The sequence below is a fragment of the Sphaerodactylus townsendi genome, linkage group LG15 (assembly GCF_021028975.2).
Source record: "Sphaerodactylus townsendi isolate TG3544 linkage group LG15, MPM_Stown_v2.3, whole genome shotgun sequence".
NCBI lineage: Eukaryota > Metazoa > Chordata > Lepidosauria > Squamata > Sphaerodactylidae > Sphaerodactylus > Sphaerodactylus townsendi.
Window position 1 is genome coordinate 21,133,008 of NC_059439.1, and position 16,656 is coordinate 21,149,663.

At 46.7% G+C, this 16,656-nt stretch overlaps 2 protein-coding genes and 1 long non-coding RNA gene across 3 annotated transcripts in view; 2 read left to right on the plus strand and 1 right to left on the minus strand.

Annotated features, from left to right (window-relative positions):
• The window catches only part of LOC125444939, a 19,063-nt gene continuing 2,407 nt past the window's right edge, over positions 1-16,656 (plus strand). Inside the window, exon 1 of the long non-coding RNA XR_007246255.1 lies at positions 1-382. This is a non-coding gene — a long non-coding RNA (uncharacterized LOC125444939). The remainder of the gene's footprint in view (positions 383-16,656) is intronic.
• On the plus strand, positions 10,279-14,817 carry ATF5 (activating transcription factor 5). The gene is given in 4 exon segments (XM_048517706.1): positions 10,279-10,435; positions 11,712-11,906; positions 11,909-11,989; positions 13,585-14,817. Coding segments are annotated over 3 exon segments (819 nt in total). The 5' UTR covers positions 10,279-10,435; positions 11,712-11,812; the 3' UTR covers positions 14,229-14,817.
• The window catches only part of LIG1 (DNA ligase 1), a 19,004-nt gene continuing 17,232 nt past the window's right edge, over positions 14,885-16,656 (minus strand). Inside the window, exons 26-27 of the mRNA XM_048517696.1 lie at positions 16,233-16,325; positions 14,885-15,216 (exon numbers count right to left, since the gene is read on the minus strand). Of these exons, the coding sequence (XP_048373653.1) occupies positions 15,139-15,216; positions 16,233-16,325 (171 nt within the window). The 3' untranslated portion in view covers positions 14,885-15,138. The remainder of the gene's footprint in view (positions 15,217-16,232; positions 16,326-16,656) is intronic.

The window sequence follows — 16,656 nt, forward strand, 5'->3', positions numbered from 1 at the left end:
AATCAAAGAACCTTTATTGGCATAACAATATCGCGGTATTATATACACAGGTCCACTTAACTAAATAGAGGGGAACTAAAATAAAATACAAAGAAAAAAGAGGGAAAAGTTCAGATTTTGCTCCAAGAGCGCTGTTTCATATACGAATCCAAGTATTTGGCAACTGCGTCATTTGCGTCACTACTGGGGTTGTCCAACAGAAAGGAAATCTTTTGCAAGTCAGATGCATATTCTTCTTTGAGTAGCAGGGATGACAAATATTTAACTCTGGGTACAGCGTAAAGTGGAAAATAAAGTAAAATATGGTCTATGGAATCTACACAATTCCCATTGCATACGCATAGCCTTTGGTGGTAAGGAGTTATAATAAATTTCCCAATTCGTTTCCCAAATCGTTTTAGAGGGAAAAGGTGGCTTTCAGATCAGCAGTTTAGCGACTGAAATGTTTCTCGCCTGTTTCTGAATCATGCCATTTTTAAAAAATGCTCTGCAGCTTCCCCTTCAGTCTTAAAAATGCTCTGCAGCTTCCTTTGCAGCACAGCACAGATTGACTTCATCAAAAGAGAGGCCCAAGGGTGAAGTTACAAGTTTGTATGTTTTTAGAGCTCAGTCGAGACCAGTGCTTTCCCATTGAAATTCACTTCATTTAATGTGACCCTTGCGTTGGTAACATTTCTGTCTATGACATGCAATAATAATAATGATGTCTCACAATTATATCACTTACAGTTGTGTATCTTGTTTGCCTCCTCTATTTGCTTATGACCAATTGGTCTACAGTCATAAATAAAGGAGTAAAATTAGAATAGAGGTGTTATCCTCATGGTCCCATGAACGGGCACTGTGTTTGACTGCTATATGGTTTCACTTTGTGCAGAAATAACATTTTCAGGTAGTTGGGCGTGGGGCCTCTAGCTGTTAAGGGCTGCACAAAAGCATATATCAAAATGATTATATTTCAGATACCACAATACTGTAAAATTTACACAGAGTTCCTTGCAGTATGAAAAAAAGAAATACAGGGATATAAGTAATCCCATACAGTTATTAATAATCCCCATTAAAAAACAGGCACACTGGACTTGAAAGCGTACCCTGTTTCCCCGAATATAAGACATCCCCTGAAAATTAGACGTAGTAGAGGTTTTGCTGAAGTGTGAAATATAAGGCATCCCCCGAAAGTAAGACGTAGCAAAGTTTTTGTTTGGAAGCATGCCAGACGAACAGAACACAGAAAAATAAGACATCCCCTGAAAATAAGACATAGCACATCCTTGGGAGAAAATATTAATACGCAAGAACTGCACTGCTCTTTATTTAAAAGCAGGAAAACTACGAGTAGTTCTGCTGCCGTGGTCACATCTCATGTCAGTGTGGGGGAAAAAACAAAGGAAGCTCATTAATTCCCTAGCATGAAAACACAGAATTAACTCTCCTACTGAGGATTTCGATTACATAACTGATATTAAGACTTTGATAAGGAGCAGGGCACTGTCTTATTTGAAATCACATACCAAAAAAAAAGCATCCAGAAGAGGCCAAAAGGATAAACTTTCCCACAAAGAACAATGAGTTCCATAGGATTCCTGGTGGAACTGTCCAGCAGCTGAGAGCCAGCGTGGTGTAGTGGTTAAGAGCAAGTGGATTCTAATCTGGAAAACAAGGTTTGATTCTCTACTCCTCCACCTGAGTGGCAGAGGCTTATCTGGTGAACCAGATGTTTTCACTCTCCAACATCCCTGCTGGGTGACCTTTGGCTAGTCACAGTTCTCTCAGAACTCTCTCAGTCCCACCTGCCTCACAAGGTGTCTGTTGTGGGGGGATGAGGGGAAAGGAGCTTGTAGGCCACCTTGAGTCTCTTTACAGGAGAGAAAGGTGGGGTATAAATCTTTTTCACCTCAACAAAACAGCTTACTTTTAGTAAAGATCTTTGTGCTGTGCCAAAACATTTTTTAAAAATTGGCACAACTGATCAAATCTCCAATGGCAATCATCATAATTCTTGCTGGGCAAAAGCTCCACCTGGCACTGCTCACTTACTAAAAAACTTGGCAGGAGCCAAAAAAAAAGTATTTAATGAGTGCCCACCATTGGCTACCATTTTGGCTACCAATCTTGATCCTCTTTGATCTGAGATTGCAAATGCCTTAGCAGACTAGGTGCTCAGGACGGGAGCAACAGCCGCAGAAGGCCATTGCTTTCACATCCTGCATGTGAGCCCCCAAAGGCACCTGGTGGGCCACTGCGAGTAGCAGAGAGCTGGACTAGATGGACTCTGGTCTGATCCAGCTGGCTTGTTGTTATATTGCACCTGCAGGCACCACATTAGGGGGCCCTGATTTATACCCTATTTTTTCTCTCATGGTTCAAGGCTACTTACAATATTTCTTTGACTAAGCCTTTGGAAGCTTCGATCTCCTTTGGCCTCTGTTGGCTGTCCTAATCAAAGGGATTAAATGGTCTGACCAAATGGGTAGAGTCTGGAGCCTGAGCTTTAGAGTCAAAGAACACACAGAGTTGTTTGATTAGGTGGGAAAGGGCTGCAGAGAGTCTGCCTTTAGGGGGGGCTGAGGTCCCTGGAGCTATCCCTTATGGGCAGAGACTTTGTTCAGAGCTTAAAGTACTTATTCAACTGCACTTTAAAAAAAAGGATTTTATCTATATTTTATCTATATCAGAGTTGTAGGCATGAGGGCAGGACTGAACCTCCTGTGTGGATGCATGCTTCTGTAATCTTTGGCTAGACTACATTACCATGATGTGTGTGATGCTGCCCTTGAAGACAGCCCTTCAGCTCGAGCCTTTTGCCACCTCAGACAAACATATCTAAGGAATCATCTCTCCCCTCGTGAAGCCGCATTTCAAAACTTGTTAACGGTGCTCTCCCTTAGATTGGCGCAATTGGCTACAATCTGTTTCCATACCTTCTCCGAAGCTGACCCTCAACTGTGAAATGAGCTCCCTCTGGAGGTTTATCTGATCCTGCTGCTGGAAAAAAGAATATATGTGCCCCAGTCTAAAAATAACAGCGTTCAGGTTGGAAGAACATTTTAAGCTTCCAGGACAAGCTGGAAATTATGCTTTCCATTCAACAGAATCTCAAAGGTAGAATCCAGTGCAGAAGCCCTGAGTTAGAATTCATTAAGAAGTTTAATGCTGTCTTCCCCCCAGTCTTGATTATGGACCTTGGTTCCCTCACACTATAGATGCTAATATGTTAACTTGACCCACTCCATAGATATTAATTCATCCAGTTGTGTCTTTGTATGACCTCACTGATGCCCTATTGATTCTGCTTAACACGGCTTAATGTATTGGTGGTAATTTGATTTTAATTTTGCTTTTCTGCCTATCTGTCAACAGTTGGAGGTGGTTCTCACCTACCCCATATTGACTGATTACTTTTTGGTTGGTTCTTGTTTTACACTGACCCTCATTCTGCTTTTCTGTGACTTGTAACTTTTGAGCATATTTATATTTTTATACTTATTGTATTATATTGTTTTATTTGCTTTTATCTTTAAACTGCCCTGAGTCCTTTGGAAGAATTTGGCAGGAAATGACAGACAGACAGACAGGCAGGCAGGCAGGCAGGCAGGCAGGCAGGCAGGTAGGTAAACTGCCCTGAGTCCTTTGGAAGAATTTGGCAGGAAATGATAGATAGATAGATAGATAGATAGATAGATAGATAGATAGATAGATAGATAGATAGATAGATAGATAGATAGATAGATAGATAGATAGATAGATAGATAGATAGATAGATGGATGATAGGTAGGTAGGTAGGTAGGTAGGTAGGTAGGTAGGTAGGTAGGTAGGTAGGTAGGTAGGTAGGTAGGTAGGTAGGTAGGTAGTAGGTAGGTAGGTAGGTAGGTAAACTGCCCTGAGTGGAAGAATTTGGCAGGAAATGATAGACAGGCAGGCAGGCAGGCAGGCAAATAGGTAGGTAGGTAGGTAGGTAGGTAGGTAGGTAGGTAGGTAGGTAGGTAGGTAGGTAGATAAATAGATAGGTAGATAGATAGATAGATAGATAGATAACAGAATGGATACAAATCCAGTGCTTCTTTCTGCTGGTGAACAAAGGACAACCAATTGAATTTGACAACTGGAATGGCTGTACTGGGGACTGCTGGACCTGTATGGACAAATACCATGTGGGACAGGGGCTATAATACAGAGGAGAACTGGGCAAGATTTTGCAGAAAAGAACTCTGGATCCGAACCAATGTTTCCAAGGCTCCAAATTGTCTGATAATCAGATAAACTACCTAACTTTCACCGGCCAACCTGGAAAGATGCGGAGGAAGAAGTTACTCTCTGGTGTTCCGTTCAGCCTAAACCAAGAAGGAAGCTATCAGGTGCTGCTGCTGTGACAACCAATTGGAGGCTCCAGATATGCCCGAGGCGAAGGAGCAGCCCCTGTGCACCAACCCCATCTTGAAAACTACCTTGCTGCACACCTTGCCATGGAGATAATTCCCCCAGGAAGTCGGCCTCTCAGGAGGCCTGCCATTGATTTGCACCGACACATCTTATTCTAGCATTTAAGATTTTGAAAGCTTTTCACCCCAAAAGTTCAGTGACTTGGTTTACAGAAGTCAGCAGGAGTTTTTCATGGTGTGGAGAAAAAAAAATATTACCACCTGTCAACATTTGCAATTCCAGAATATTGAAAATAAAGGAAAAGGAGCTCGTTAGAAAAAAAATTAGGATAACTGGCAAGGGTTTAAGAAGAAAAGAAGCCTCTAAAAGAGGTAAATAGCATTGCCGCCCAATAAGGGTTGTTTCGTAGGAATATTGTGCACATTTATAGACACTGACATTGCTGACTAGGGCTCATTCCGCACATGCAGAATAGTGCACTTTCAAATTGCTTTCAATGCTCTTTGAAGCTGTGCGGAATGGCAAAATCCACTTGCAAACAGTTGTGAAAGTGGATTGAAAACGCATTATTTTGCATGTGCGGAAGGGGCCTGGGATAGAGAGAACTCCATGCAAGATCTACTGTTGGATAGCGACAAAGAATGGAAGCGGATGTACTCTGTGCACATCTTCACACACAAACAAAACATCAAGATCTCTCTCAAAAGGCAAAATGGGTATCGATTTGCTAGCGCCTTGGAGCAGGGGGAAAAGCATCCCTGCTGGAGCATATTACACCCTGTGGTTAAGCAATGCATGTGAAGTCGGCAGCCTGGCATTAACACCACCCAAATATGTTTTTCTTAGAAATTCCCAGGGGATAAAGCCGAGTGCGACTTCCAAGGCAATGCCAGTAGGCAGTTGTCATGACCACAATTGGCCCTGCCTGCAAGAGCTGGATGGAACGGAACGTATTAGCTGGTCTTAAGAGTCGCCATGACAACCCACACAAGAGACATACTCAGCCAAGGTCACCATGGAGACCTCCAGTTTCAATAAGGATGGAGAAAATCTGCCAATGTATGATATTCGGTGGGGATTTTTTTTTCTCCTGTCTGCTCAGCAGGAAGAAGAAAATCCCAAACCACCCGCAAAAATCCTAGTGCTTTGTATGAGCCTGGAAAAGACAACAGAGTCTGGTTTGAGCAAAGACCAGGGTCTGGATCCCGTTTATTCAGAACGTGTCATGACAGAACAAAGAAGAAAGTATCTCTGTGCATGTGGAAAGTACATTTCCCACCCCATAAAAAAAAAACCCCACAGTCCAATCATCCCCTTGCAAACAATTCCCTCCACAATTCAGTTTCACAGATCAGCTCAAGCTGTCCTCTTATATTCTGAGGCAGGTTTTAGTATTCAAACTGGCTGAATCCAGTTCAGAACTGTTCCCCTCCAAATGGGTGGTTTCATTAATTTTCCATCCCTTTCTTCTGCCTGTACAACCCTAGGTCAGACCTTTCTTAACAGGCTTCCTGCAGCTATTTTAACGGGGAAAGTCGCTCAGGCCTTGCAAAGCTTGTGGAGGAAAAGAACGGCCTTGAGATACGCTTTGCTTTGACCAGTGATGGCGAACCTTTTTGAGACCGAGTGCCCAAATTGCAACCCAAAACCCACTTATTTATCGCCAAGTGCCAACCCGGCAATTTAACCTGAATGCTGAGGTTTTAGTTTAGAAAAAACCGGTTGGCTCCCTCTTCCTGTGCCCCACCCGCTCGAGCAGGGGCCAGCCTGCTCAAGCCTCCAGCAAGTCCTGTGCGCACCAATCTGTGCCTCTCTAGCATCTCTGCCTCCTCTGTGCCCGCCCCCCTCCCCGGCAGCAGCCACCCGAGCACAGGTACCGGGCCCGCCAGCCAAGTCTTCCCTGCTCACCGCGGTGCGCGCACATTGTGCTCAGTGGCCCAGGCCAGCCTAGATGTGTATGTGTGTGTGTGTGTGGGGGGGTGTGTGTGTGATTTTCCGCCCCCCACATGACAAACTCTGTGTGTGAGTGCCCACAGAGAGGGCTCTGAGTGCCATCTCTAGCATCCGTGCCATAGGTTCGCCATCACTGGCTTTGACCATCACGCTCAAGTTACCTCGACTGTCAGCAACACTGCAACGAAAGGCAAGAACTGCCCAGCATGAAAGCAAAGATGGAATGCTCGATTTTAAAGGGGAGAAGGAGGAACAATCTTGCAAAAATGCCTCTCCCTTGATCAAAGAGGGAAAGCTGGTGAGGTTGGGTAAACCACCTCAGCAACCCATATGGCATGTTTATGTATGAAGAAGAGGAGTTTGGATTTATACCCCACCTTTCTCTCCTGGATGGAGACTCAAGGTGGCTTACAAGCTCCTTTCCCTTCCTCTCCCCACAACAGACACCTTGAGAGGTAGGTGCGGCTGAGAAGAAGAAGAAGAGTTTGGATTTATATCCCCCCTTTCTCTCCTGTAAAGAGACTCAAAGGGGCTTACAAACTCCTTTCCCTTCCTCCCCTCACAACAAACACCCTGTGAGGTAGATGGGGCTGAGAGAGCTCCAAAGAACTGTGACTAGCCCAAGGTCACCCAGCTGGCGTGTGTGGGAGTGTCCAGGCTAATCTGAATTCCCCAGATAAGCCTCCACAGCTCAAGCGGCAAAGCTGGGAATCAAACCGGGTTCCTCCAGATTAGATACACGAGCTCTTAACCTCCTACCCCACTGCTGCTCAGAAAGAACTGTGACTAGCTTAAGGTCATCCAGCAGGAATGTAGGAGAGAAGAAATACATCTGGTTCCCCAGATAAGCCTCTGCCACTCAGGTGGAGGAGTGGGGAATCAAACCCGGTTCTCCAGATTAGAATCCACCTGCTCTTAACCACTTCACCACATATGGCTCTTAGCACAGTGTTGGTGACAAATGGATGCTCACCAGCAACATGATCAGCAGGTACAGAGGCTGTATTTGTATGAGTTCCTGTCGTCACCAGGAAAAAAACCCCCACTGTACGGAACAGAAGGTTTGCATTCCTATCTCTCCTGGCGCCGATCGCCACAATCTGCTTGCTAAGTCCACGTGCTGCCTTCATGGCTGGCAATAGGACAGAGAAAATAGATATAGGGGCTATTGGGGAGTTAGAGGCCTTGTCCAGCAACCTCTGCCCCTTCTGGGCTATTGACCCATAGGAGCGCAGGTGGAGGGCAAGGGTCATCTTACAACGAGACAACGCTGATCCCTATCAAGGCAACCCAAGGAGGCCTCTTGAACAACCCAAACGAACAACCCAAAAGCAACAGAGTCAGGCTGATGAGACCATTAAAAAAAATTCTTCACATTTATATTTTAAACGTAAACACCGTGCTAGTCCTCCACTGGTGCAGAAAATGGCTGGCTTCTATTTTTTCTCTTGCTTTCAGGACATTTATAAGTAACAAGTTAATGCAGTTTTTGCCGGATAGCTCTGTTTGTTTGGTAAAAATTATCAGGCCTCCTTTTTTCCCCTGATTTTCCTTGCAACTGTTAGCTTGACTATCTTCAGCACAGCCCCAATTGCTTGCACAACTTGACTGACGAACAGTGTAGAAGCCGGCTTAATGTCACGTAAATAAAACGCACCACAATAAAAGGAGTCCTTTTCCATGTGTTTTGTTTGCCCGTGAATCTGGCTTCAGTCCAAGCAGACAACTATACAAAGGAGAACTGGATTCTCCGCCTCGCTTGAGATAGACAGTTCCTGAAGCCAATCATGGCACACGCACCCTTCGCTCATCGGAGGCAGCTGAAATCTAAGAGGTTTCCTTCCGACTTAGTACACCCACAGCTGATGCAACCCTGGTGCAATCGGCCGCAGTGCTGTTGCCTCTCCTGAATGCTCTCTCCGCTGGTAAAATAGTCCTGCTGATGTCTGGGAACTGTAAGCAGGCACAAATATTAAAATCCAAAGAGAGACTGGGATGGCAATGACAGCTAAGAATATCATTTAACCCTCTACATAGTAGGTGCTGTACGGAAAGGACTTGGATTTTGTTCAGCAGCGTCCCATTAGATGGCTACAACAGGTAGCTGTGTTGGTTCACTGGAACAAGATGAATAGTAAACTGCTGTCTTTGCTAGAACTGACATGTGCAGATTTTTGAGTTACACAGTCCTCTTTCTCAGGCTGTGTGTGTGTGTGTGTGTAAAACATCCCTTTACATTAAAAAAAATCCTTCTTGAAAATAAGTCGTGTGAATTGAAAGCTGACACATAACTTCGTAAATGTTCTCTAATCAAAATATTTGCTTTGTGAATTACATTGGTAGGATTCGGGGTCAAGAGGCGAACCAATTGGATCAGCAGCGCCAGTTTCTTGCAGGTAAGAAAATGTCAAAGCTATGGCCCCTTCTGCACATGCAGAATAATGCACTTTCAATCCACTTGCACAATTGTTTGAAAGTGGCAGAAGAAGTACGAGCACTATTCCGCACAATCCAAATCCGGCTTCCGAGGTGCATTTAGAAAGTGGATTTAGAAATTTTCTATGCAGCTCCACTATAGAAACTCCACTATAGAAAGGTGCCCTTCTATAGCTGCAGAGCAAGATTCCAGACACAGGGAAACACATTTGAAAGTTGCATTTAAAATACCACTGATGTCTTGTGGGACTCTGAAGGATATCTGTGGATCAGTCTCTATTGCAAACAAACCTCTCCCCAATCAGATATGTGGGGTCTAATGAATAGACTGGAGCCACTTCAAGCTTCAATATTCAATGAATTCATTAGACCTTCTGAGCCATGAATATTTCACAAATTCACTAGTCCTTTCAGTCTCAGTTTACACACCTACAAAATGGGAATATTAAGCACAACTCATTTTTAGGGTTGTTTGACGAAGAGAAACAGGAAAGCATAATAAATCACTGACTCAGTAGAAGAAATCATTAACGGAAAGGAAGAAATCCTACCTCATGGTGCTAGTAAATTTTTGCACCCCTGTGTAAAAAAGAGAGGGGAAACTGATTTGATTGGAAGGTCACTTTCCTTTGCTTAATAATTCCAGCAAAGGTAGCCATAACAGTCTGTTGAAGCAAAAACAAACAGAAATCCACTGGAACCTTAAAGACTAATAGCAGACTGCTGGAATAAATTTTGTTACATTTTAAGGTGCCATAGGACTTCCATTTCATTTTACACTTTTATGCCCATCCTGAAAAGCAACTCTGTGAAACTCAGAGGCTAACATTATTCCTATGATCAGATGTTTAAAAGATAGCAACATTTTTTTTTTAAAAAAACCGCTTCTTCATCTTGATTTTGAGGCGAGACAAATCATCCTGTGTCTCCAAATAACTTGGCTTGAGATAATCTTAAAAAGTGGGATGGGAACACAGGGGGCTCCAGATACTGGGGTTACTCCTGAACAGGAATATAGCTGGTGTAGAAACCACCAAAAACAACTCCCCCCCAAAAACAAACTAAAACCCATAACACCACCACCACCCCCAATACCATTCATATCTTCTTGAGACTGGAAGAAGCAGTGGGCAGTTTCCCAACTAAGCTACACCCTAAATCTAGAGTGTGATCCTAGAGGGGTGTGTGTGGATTCATTCTCCAGGTTCCACAGCAAGAAATGATGATTTAAAATGACACGGTGTCTGAAGAGCAACCACACCTGTCTCTTCCTCTGGATTTCCAGGACCAAAGATATTAGGGATCGCTCACCACCACAGCCACCTTTTGGAAAAAGTATATGCAAGGCCCTCAAACTCTCTCCTTCTTGCACAAGCTGAGCCTGCTCCAAGGCGAGCAAAAGCCCCGGGGGGAGAACCGGGACTGGTGGATGGATACGCCGCCAGAGGCTACGCTGCGTTTCGGAGGACAGGAGAGACATCATCTAGGGATCTGCCAGCCCGAAAGTGACTCAGCTGGCTCCCTTACCGGCACAGACAGCAGCACACATTTACACGGAGGCACCCGCGGGCGACATCGAGCCATGGCTTTCTCAGACCTTACAGCTCTCCAGAAAGCCAGCTGAAGCGTGAATTTCACTTGCTTCAAACTCCGCCCAATGGAGTGAGTCGAGCTCTGGGGGGGCGTGGGCGTGGGCGTGGGGTGGGTCTCGGGTCAGGGGATGCCAGTTGGGAGTTGGTGGGCGCTGCTGCGGGGCTGAGCCTCGGGAGGAAAAGGTCCCCAAAACTGTGGGGGTGGGGTTGAGTCTCCGGGCGCGCCTGGACGCACCAGCAGCCCCCCTCCCAATTGCAATGCATGGGCTGGTCTCGCTTTCCTCCCTGTCACTTTGCAAGCCTGGGGAGGCTGGGGGAGCAGCAGGTGCTTCGTGCCAAAGCCCGCCGGGAAAAGCCGGTGCGCCCTTGGGGATGTGTGGTGACAGCTCTCCGCCTCCTCCTCCTCTAAGCACGTGAGGACCCGAGGGAGGAGATGGAAAGCAGAAGGGGCGGGACCCAGCCTTCCACCTCGGCTGGCTCCGGATTGCCACCCTCTTTAGAGGCTGGGAGCGTTTCCCATTCCAGCTTCACCTCACCCGGTGGCCTCATTCAAGCCGCCACCGCCAAAGTACCAGCACCAATGCATGGGAATTACCGCCAGACGGTTGTCACCAGCAGCCGAGGCCGACAAGGGTTGTGTATCCCCCCCCCCCCCTTTGGCTGCTGGAGTGAGATCATTGAGGAGATTCACCATCCAGATTTAGAGAAGCGTCCCACCCCACTCCCCACCCCCGCGCCATAGCATATTTGCTAGAACAGTGGGTTATTACTGGCCCACCTTACAGGGATGTTGTAAGGATAGTAAAGACAGTACACTTGGAATCTGAAAAGTGCTTTACCAATTTAAAACACACACACACACACAAATCAAAGGGAAGTTAACATTTGGATAGAGTTTTACGGCTATGAAATATAACTTTGAAGCCATTCTAAATTATATTGTATTTGCTGTCCCGAGTCAGGCTTTAGCGTACCATAAGAATCCCTTTTGGGTTTTTTTCTGCAGTAGACAAATATAGGTGCCGCTGTGAAATGTACAGATCTTTTCCTGTACAGCTAACTGTACAGGAATACACACACACAAATATATAATTTTATATATTTAAATGTTATTGTTATTGCTATATTGTTTGTAATACTTGTTGTCCACCGCCCAGAGCCCTTGGGGGATGGGGCGGTTTATAAATGCAATATAAATAAATAAATAAATAAATAAATAAATAAATAAATAAATAACTAACTAACTTTGAAGAACACAACTCCTCTTCCTATCACAAGGCAAAAGCAAGCAGTATGGATTTCGGTCTCGCCTTACCATTTCCCTCCTCCTCCTCCTCCTCCTCCAGGTCTCGTTTCGCCACCACCGCCAGCCCTGCCTGCAGGAGTCCAGCCCCTCCTGGCCTGCTGCGTCCCAACCCTGCGTCTGACGTGAACGACCATCACTACAATGTCTCTGCTGGCGGCGCTGACCCTGGACCTGGACCTGACCATGCTCCCAGCTAGCACTGCATCCTGCAGGCCGGAGCTGCTCAAGCACCGGCTGCCCACGCCGGTCACTACGAGCTGCTAACCGGACCTGTAGATGAGGGCTTTGCCCTCAGTATGGAGCGCCCACTACTATCAGGTGAAAAAATTGGGCCCAGGGGAAGAGAAAGAATCCCCAGGGAGAGGAGGAGCAAAAGACAGGCTGGTCCCCGGTACACCATGTAACGTAGATCACATGAAGCTGCCTTAACTTAGTCAGACTCTTGGTTCATCATTGCCCACTCTGACTGGCAGCAGCTCTCTTAGGCAAAAGTCTTTCAGATCAACTACTTGCTACTTCTTTTAACTAGAGGTGCTGAGGAGTGAACTTGGCACCTTCTACATGCCAAGCAGAGGCTTTTCCACTGACCTTTGGCACTCTCCACGTAGATTCTCCGCGGCACTGAACAAAGGGCAAAGGTTAACATTTCTTTGGATACCGAAGTTTTGATTATTCAATATAATTCATACCATTGAATCCAATTAGTCCAGTCGCCATGCGTAGTAGTATTAGGAGGCGGAGTTTGGATTTATACCCCCCTTTCTCTCCTGTAGAAGACTCAAAGGGGCTTAAAATCTCTTTTCCCTTCCCTCCCCCCCCCCAACAAACACCCTGTGAGGTGGGGCTGAGAGAGCTCCGAGAAGCTGTGACTAGCCCAAGATGCCAGCTGGCAATAACGGAGTGCACAGGCTGTCGTGAATTCCCCAAGATAAGCCCCTCAAACCAAAGTGGCAGAGCGGGGAATCAGCCGGTCCTCCCGGATTCCCGGATGCACCTGCTCTTAACCACTACACCACTGCTGCTCTCAGCAGTTGGAATATCTTTAAATGATGCTATCCCTCTTGAAATTTCTAATGCCCACCCCTTAGCCCTGCCCCTGGTGCCAAGTTTAATGACATTTAGTTAAACCCTGGGCAGTTTTGAGGACTGCTTGAAAGCTGGAAGATAATCAATGTTTCTCCAATAGCAGACATTGGAGAGGCTCCCATTGATGGGGATGCATTTCTGTTCCGTCTTTCTGCCCATTATTTACATACTACACAGGATGCTTAGGAAGGCTGCTACACTGCTAGGGCAGTGATGGCGGGAGCTGCTTGAGGCTAGAGTGCTGAAATTACGGCCCAAAACTCACTTGAGGCTGGGTATAACCACGGTAATTTAATCTGAACCTTTAGAGAATTTGGGTTTTGAAAAAAACTTTTTTTTCGGAGTTGCATTTCGAGATAACGTTACTCAGGGAGTAAAGCTTGGTGGTGGTTGGTGGCTTTGCTTTGGAAGCGGCTATTCGAAGCTCTTCCAATGCGGGTGAATCACGACCCTGGGAAGGTTTACTCAGAAGCGGGCCCCATTGCCAGCAACTAGGCTTACTCACAGGTAAAGAATCGGCGCTTTAGTTGCTTCACATGAAAATCAGAGGGGTTTACCTACCATGGCTCGCAGGGTTACCTACGCTGCTTACCCAAAGCCAGAGTCTTAGGTTTAATCACTAATAAAGTAAATTGCCCAGCTTGGCCCAAGCCAGCTAAGATGTGCGTAGGGGGCATAACTGCTTTAGCGTTGCCCACCGAGAGGACTCTGAAATTACCACATAAACGGCGCCATGGGTTAATAGCTCGCTGCTAGGGAATCTTGTATGGTTTAAAACAGACACAGCTTGTCTGTCCACCGCTGACTTTGCCCCTGCTTGTCTGCAGGCGATGGCTACTCAGACTGGATGACGGAGCGCACGGACCTGGCCACGCTCCTGAGCGGGTCAGGGGAGTCCTTGCCGCTCTCACTGCCCTCCCCTCCAACTCCGGACCTGGAGGCCATGGCTTCGCTGCTCAAGAAAGAGTTGGAGCAGATGGAGGACTATTTCTTGGAAGAGTCGCTCTCTCCTGATCAGGTAGCGCCCAGCACGCCCCCTTCTGAGGGGAATTTCCACTTTCCTTTCGGGGATGGGTTCCAGCCCTTGGAGCACCACACCACGCCTGCCCCCCTGCAGACCTTGGATTCGAGCTGCTTAGAGCTGTTAGAACTCTATGGTAGAGATGGCCCCGCCGAGCTTCCTCTGCAAAGCAGTGAAGTACCCACCCCATTACAACGCCCGCCTACCCTACCACCAAAGGGGGACAGGCGTCAGAAGAAGCGGGACCAGAACAAAACAGCGGCCCTGCGGTACCGTCAGCGCAAACGGGCTGAACACGAGGCCCTAGGGGATGAGTGCCAGGCCCTGGAGGCGCACAACCGCGAGCTACGCGAGAAAGCGGAATCTATCGAGAGAGAGATCCAGTATGTCAAGGATTTACTTATCGAGGTCTATAAGGCACGGAGCCAGCGCCTCCGCACCACCCCTTAGAAGCAGGGAGCTGCAATCCTCTTTTGTTTTCCCCACCCGTCCAGAAACAGAGCCAAAACCTTAGAGGGGGCACTGGATATGGTCGGAACTTCGAGGAAGCTGCACTTATTTGCGGAACTCAAAGTAAAGGGGGCACTTATGTGAATAAGACTGAGGAAGCATGTAGGAGTAAAGTTGGGGAGGCATTGGGAATCAGTAGCCTGTGTGGTAACGTGAGTGGCTATATGAACTATGCAAGAAAAATTCAGAGTCAAGTGGGGCTACTAAACTCTGGGTAGATCAGGGTGAAGGGTAAATGGATTTCATTTGGATAAACATGGTACTGCTGAGGTAAGAGAGGCTGAGGGCCCCAGATTCCAGAATTACTACCCCAGAGTAAGAGAGTCCCAGATTCATGACAGCAGGTTTGGGGTTTCTAGAGGATAGGCGGTATGGGGTCTCTCTCTCTCTTCCCCCCCTTTCTTCCCACTTACCTGGTAAAAGTCATAGTTCCAAGGCTATTCTGCATGTACACTTTCATAGCACTGCATTTTTTGCGCTTTACCTTTAACACCAACTGTACACCAACCGACGCGATTTTAACCACCCACTTTCAGGAATGATGTCATTGGCTGGCGTTTGAAGCAAAAGCACACCTCAAACCGGGCATTGTCCAATCAGCAAACACCAAGGGTTTATTAACAGATCACCAACGCTACACTTGACTGCCACTGGGCAGGTGGAGGTAAACTCGTCATAAGCTAGTACCTGCAATGAAAGTTAGCATCTGGTTTCAGTGTACTCCTAATCAAGCTTCACAAGGCGGCCAGCTGCATTTGTAAGTCTCAGCTTCAAGAAGGCCGAAGGAGGCTCTCATCCCACGGAAGAAGCAGAAAAGAAGACTTTTTGCCCAACCAGATGAACACCTTTACTAGTAAAAATCATCATCGCCTTTTTCCACTGACTGCTGGTTCTGGATCTGCTGCTGCTTCCGGTATAGCTCGGCCACCTGCAACCAGAGAAACATATTGTGGGCAGCAGTCTCTGTTCCGGCGGCTTTCATGCTATATACCCAAACTGCTATATTTTATTCCTGTTTTTATTCCTATCCTGCTTTTCTCCCAGATTGGGGACCCAAAACAGCTTTCACACCATTTCCTGCCACCTCCAATTAATCCTCGCAACAAACACCTTGTGAGGGTAGGTTAGGCTGAGACATCACAAAGGGGACAAGGTCACCTGGCAAGCATCCATGGTTGAGCAAGGGGTTTGAAGCCAGATGTTCTAGGTCTTGGTCTGAAATTCAACCACTGTGCCATGGTAGCCCTGAGACCCTGCTCTTTGGCTGACCTTTACCATCACCCTTTATATCAGAAGTCCTTGGGAAGGGTGGTTTCTAGTCATATTTCACTGAAGCATTTTCACAGTAGTGGATACTGTCTGGTTCCAATGGGATAAGATAAATGTAATTCTCTTTCCTTTTACCAGTGATTACCAGTGATTAATACAAAGGCACAGCCAATGCGGTGTACTGGTTAAGAGTGGCAGACTCTAATCTGGAGAACCGGGTTCGATTCCCTGCTCCTCCTCGTGAAGTCCACATGGGTGACCTTGAGCCAGTCATAGCTCAAGAACTCTCTCAATCCGTGCAGAGGCAAGCAATGGCAAACTGCCTCTGAACATCTCTTGCCTTGACAGTCCTATAGGTCAACTGAGACTTGACGACATGCACAGGCACATAACACAACATTAAAAAGGAGTTAGAAGCCATTTTGTGCACAGCTGTGGGAGGTCAGTGTTCCTGGCAGTAAGAGCTGTTCAACAGTGGAATGCACTACCTTGGAGTGTGGTGGAGTCTCCTTTTTTGGAGGTTTCTAAAGAGAGGCTGGATGGCCACCTGCCAGGAGTGGTTTGATTGTGTGTTCCTGCATTGCAGGGGGTTGGACTTGATGGCCTTTGGGGATCTCTTCCAACTATGATACTCATTGCTTAATTCTATACTTTATGACCCATCCGCTTCTATACCTGGGTGCTAGCAGTAGCCTCTTCTGGTTTCTTATCTTCTCGAATGCGAAGGAATCTGGGGAAGCGTAGAGAAATTCCTTTTTCCTCATCCACCTACAGCACAAGGACAATTTGATCTGGATAGGGTCTTCCAATATCCAGTTACTTGTCACCGCAGACAGTTCCATACCAAAGTATGCAAAATTAACTTTGTGCAGCAATCTCAAAACCAGTCTTGGATAGTTATAGGGTCAGCAACCTTTACAACCCAAAGAGCCATTTGGACCCGTTTTCTACAGCCCCGAAGATCTATGGAGCCGCCTCCGGTTTGGCCCCTCTACTCACCTTTCCTTCCAGTGCTGGGAGGCGGAGGCGCCAGGCAGGGAAACCCCCTCTGCCCGATGGAGCAGGCAGTCACCTGCTCCATGGGGCAGAGGGGGGATGG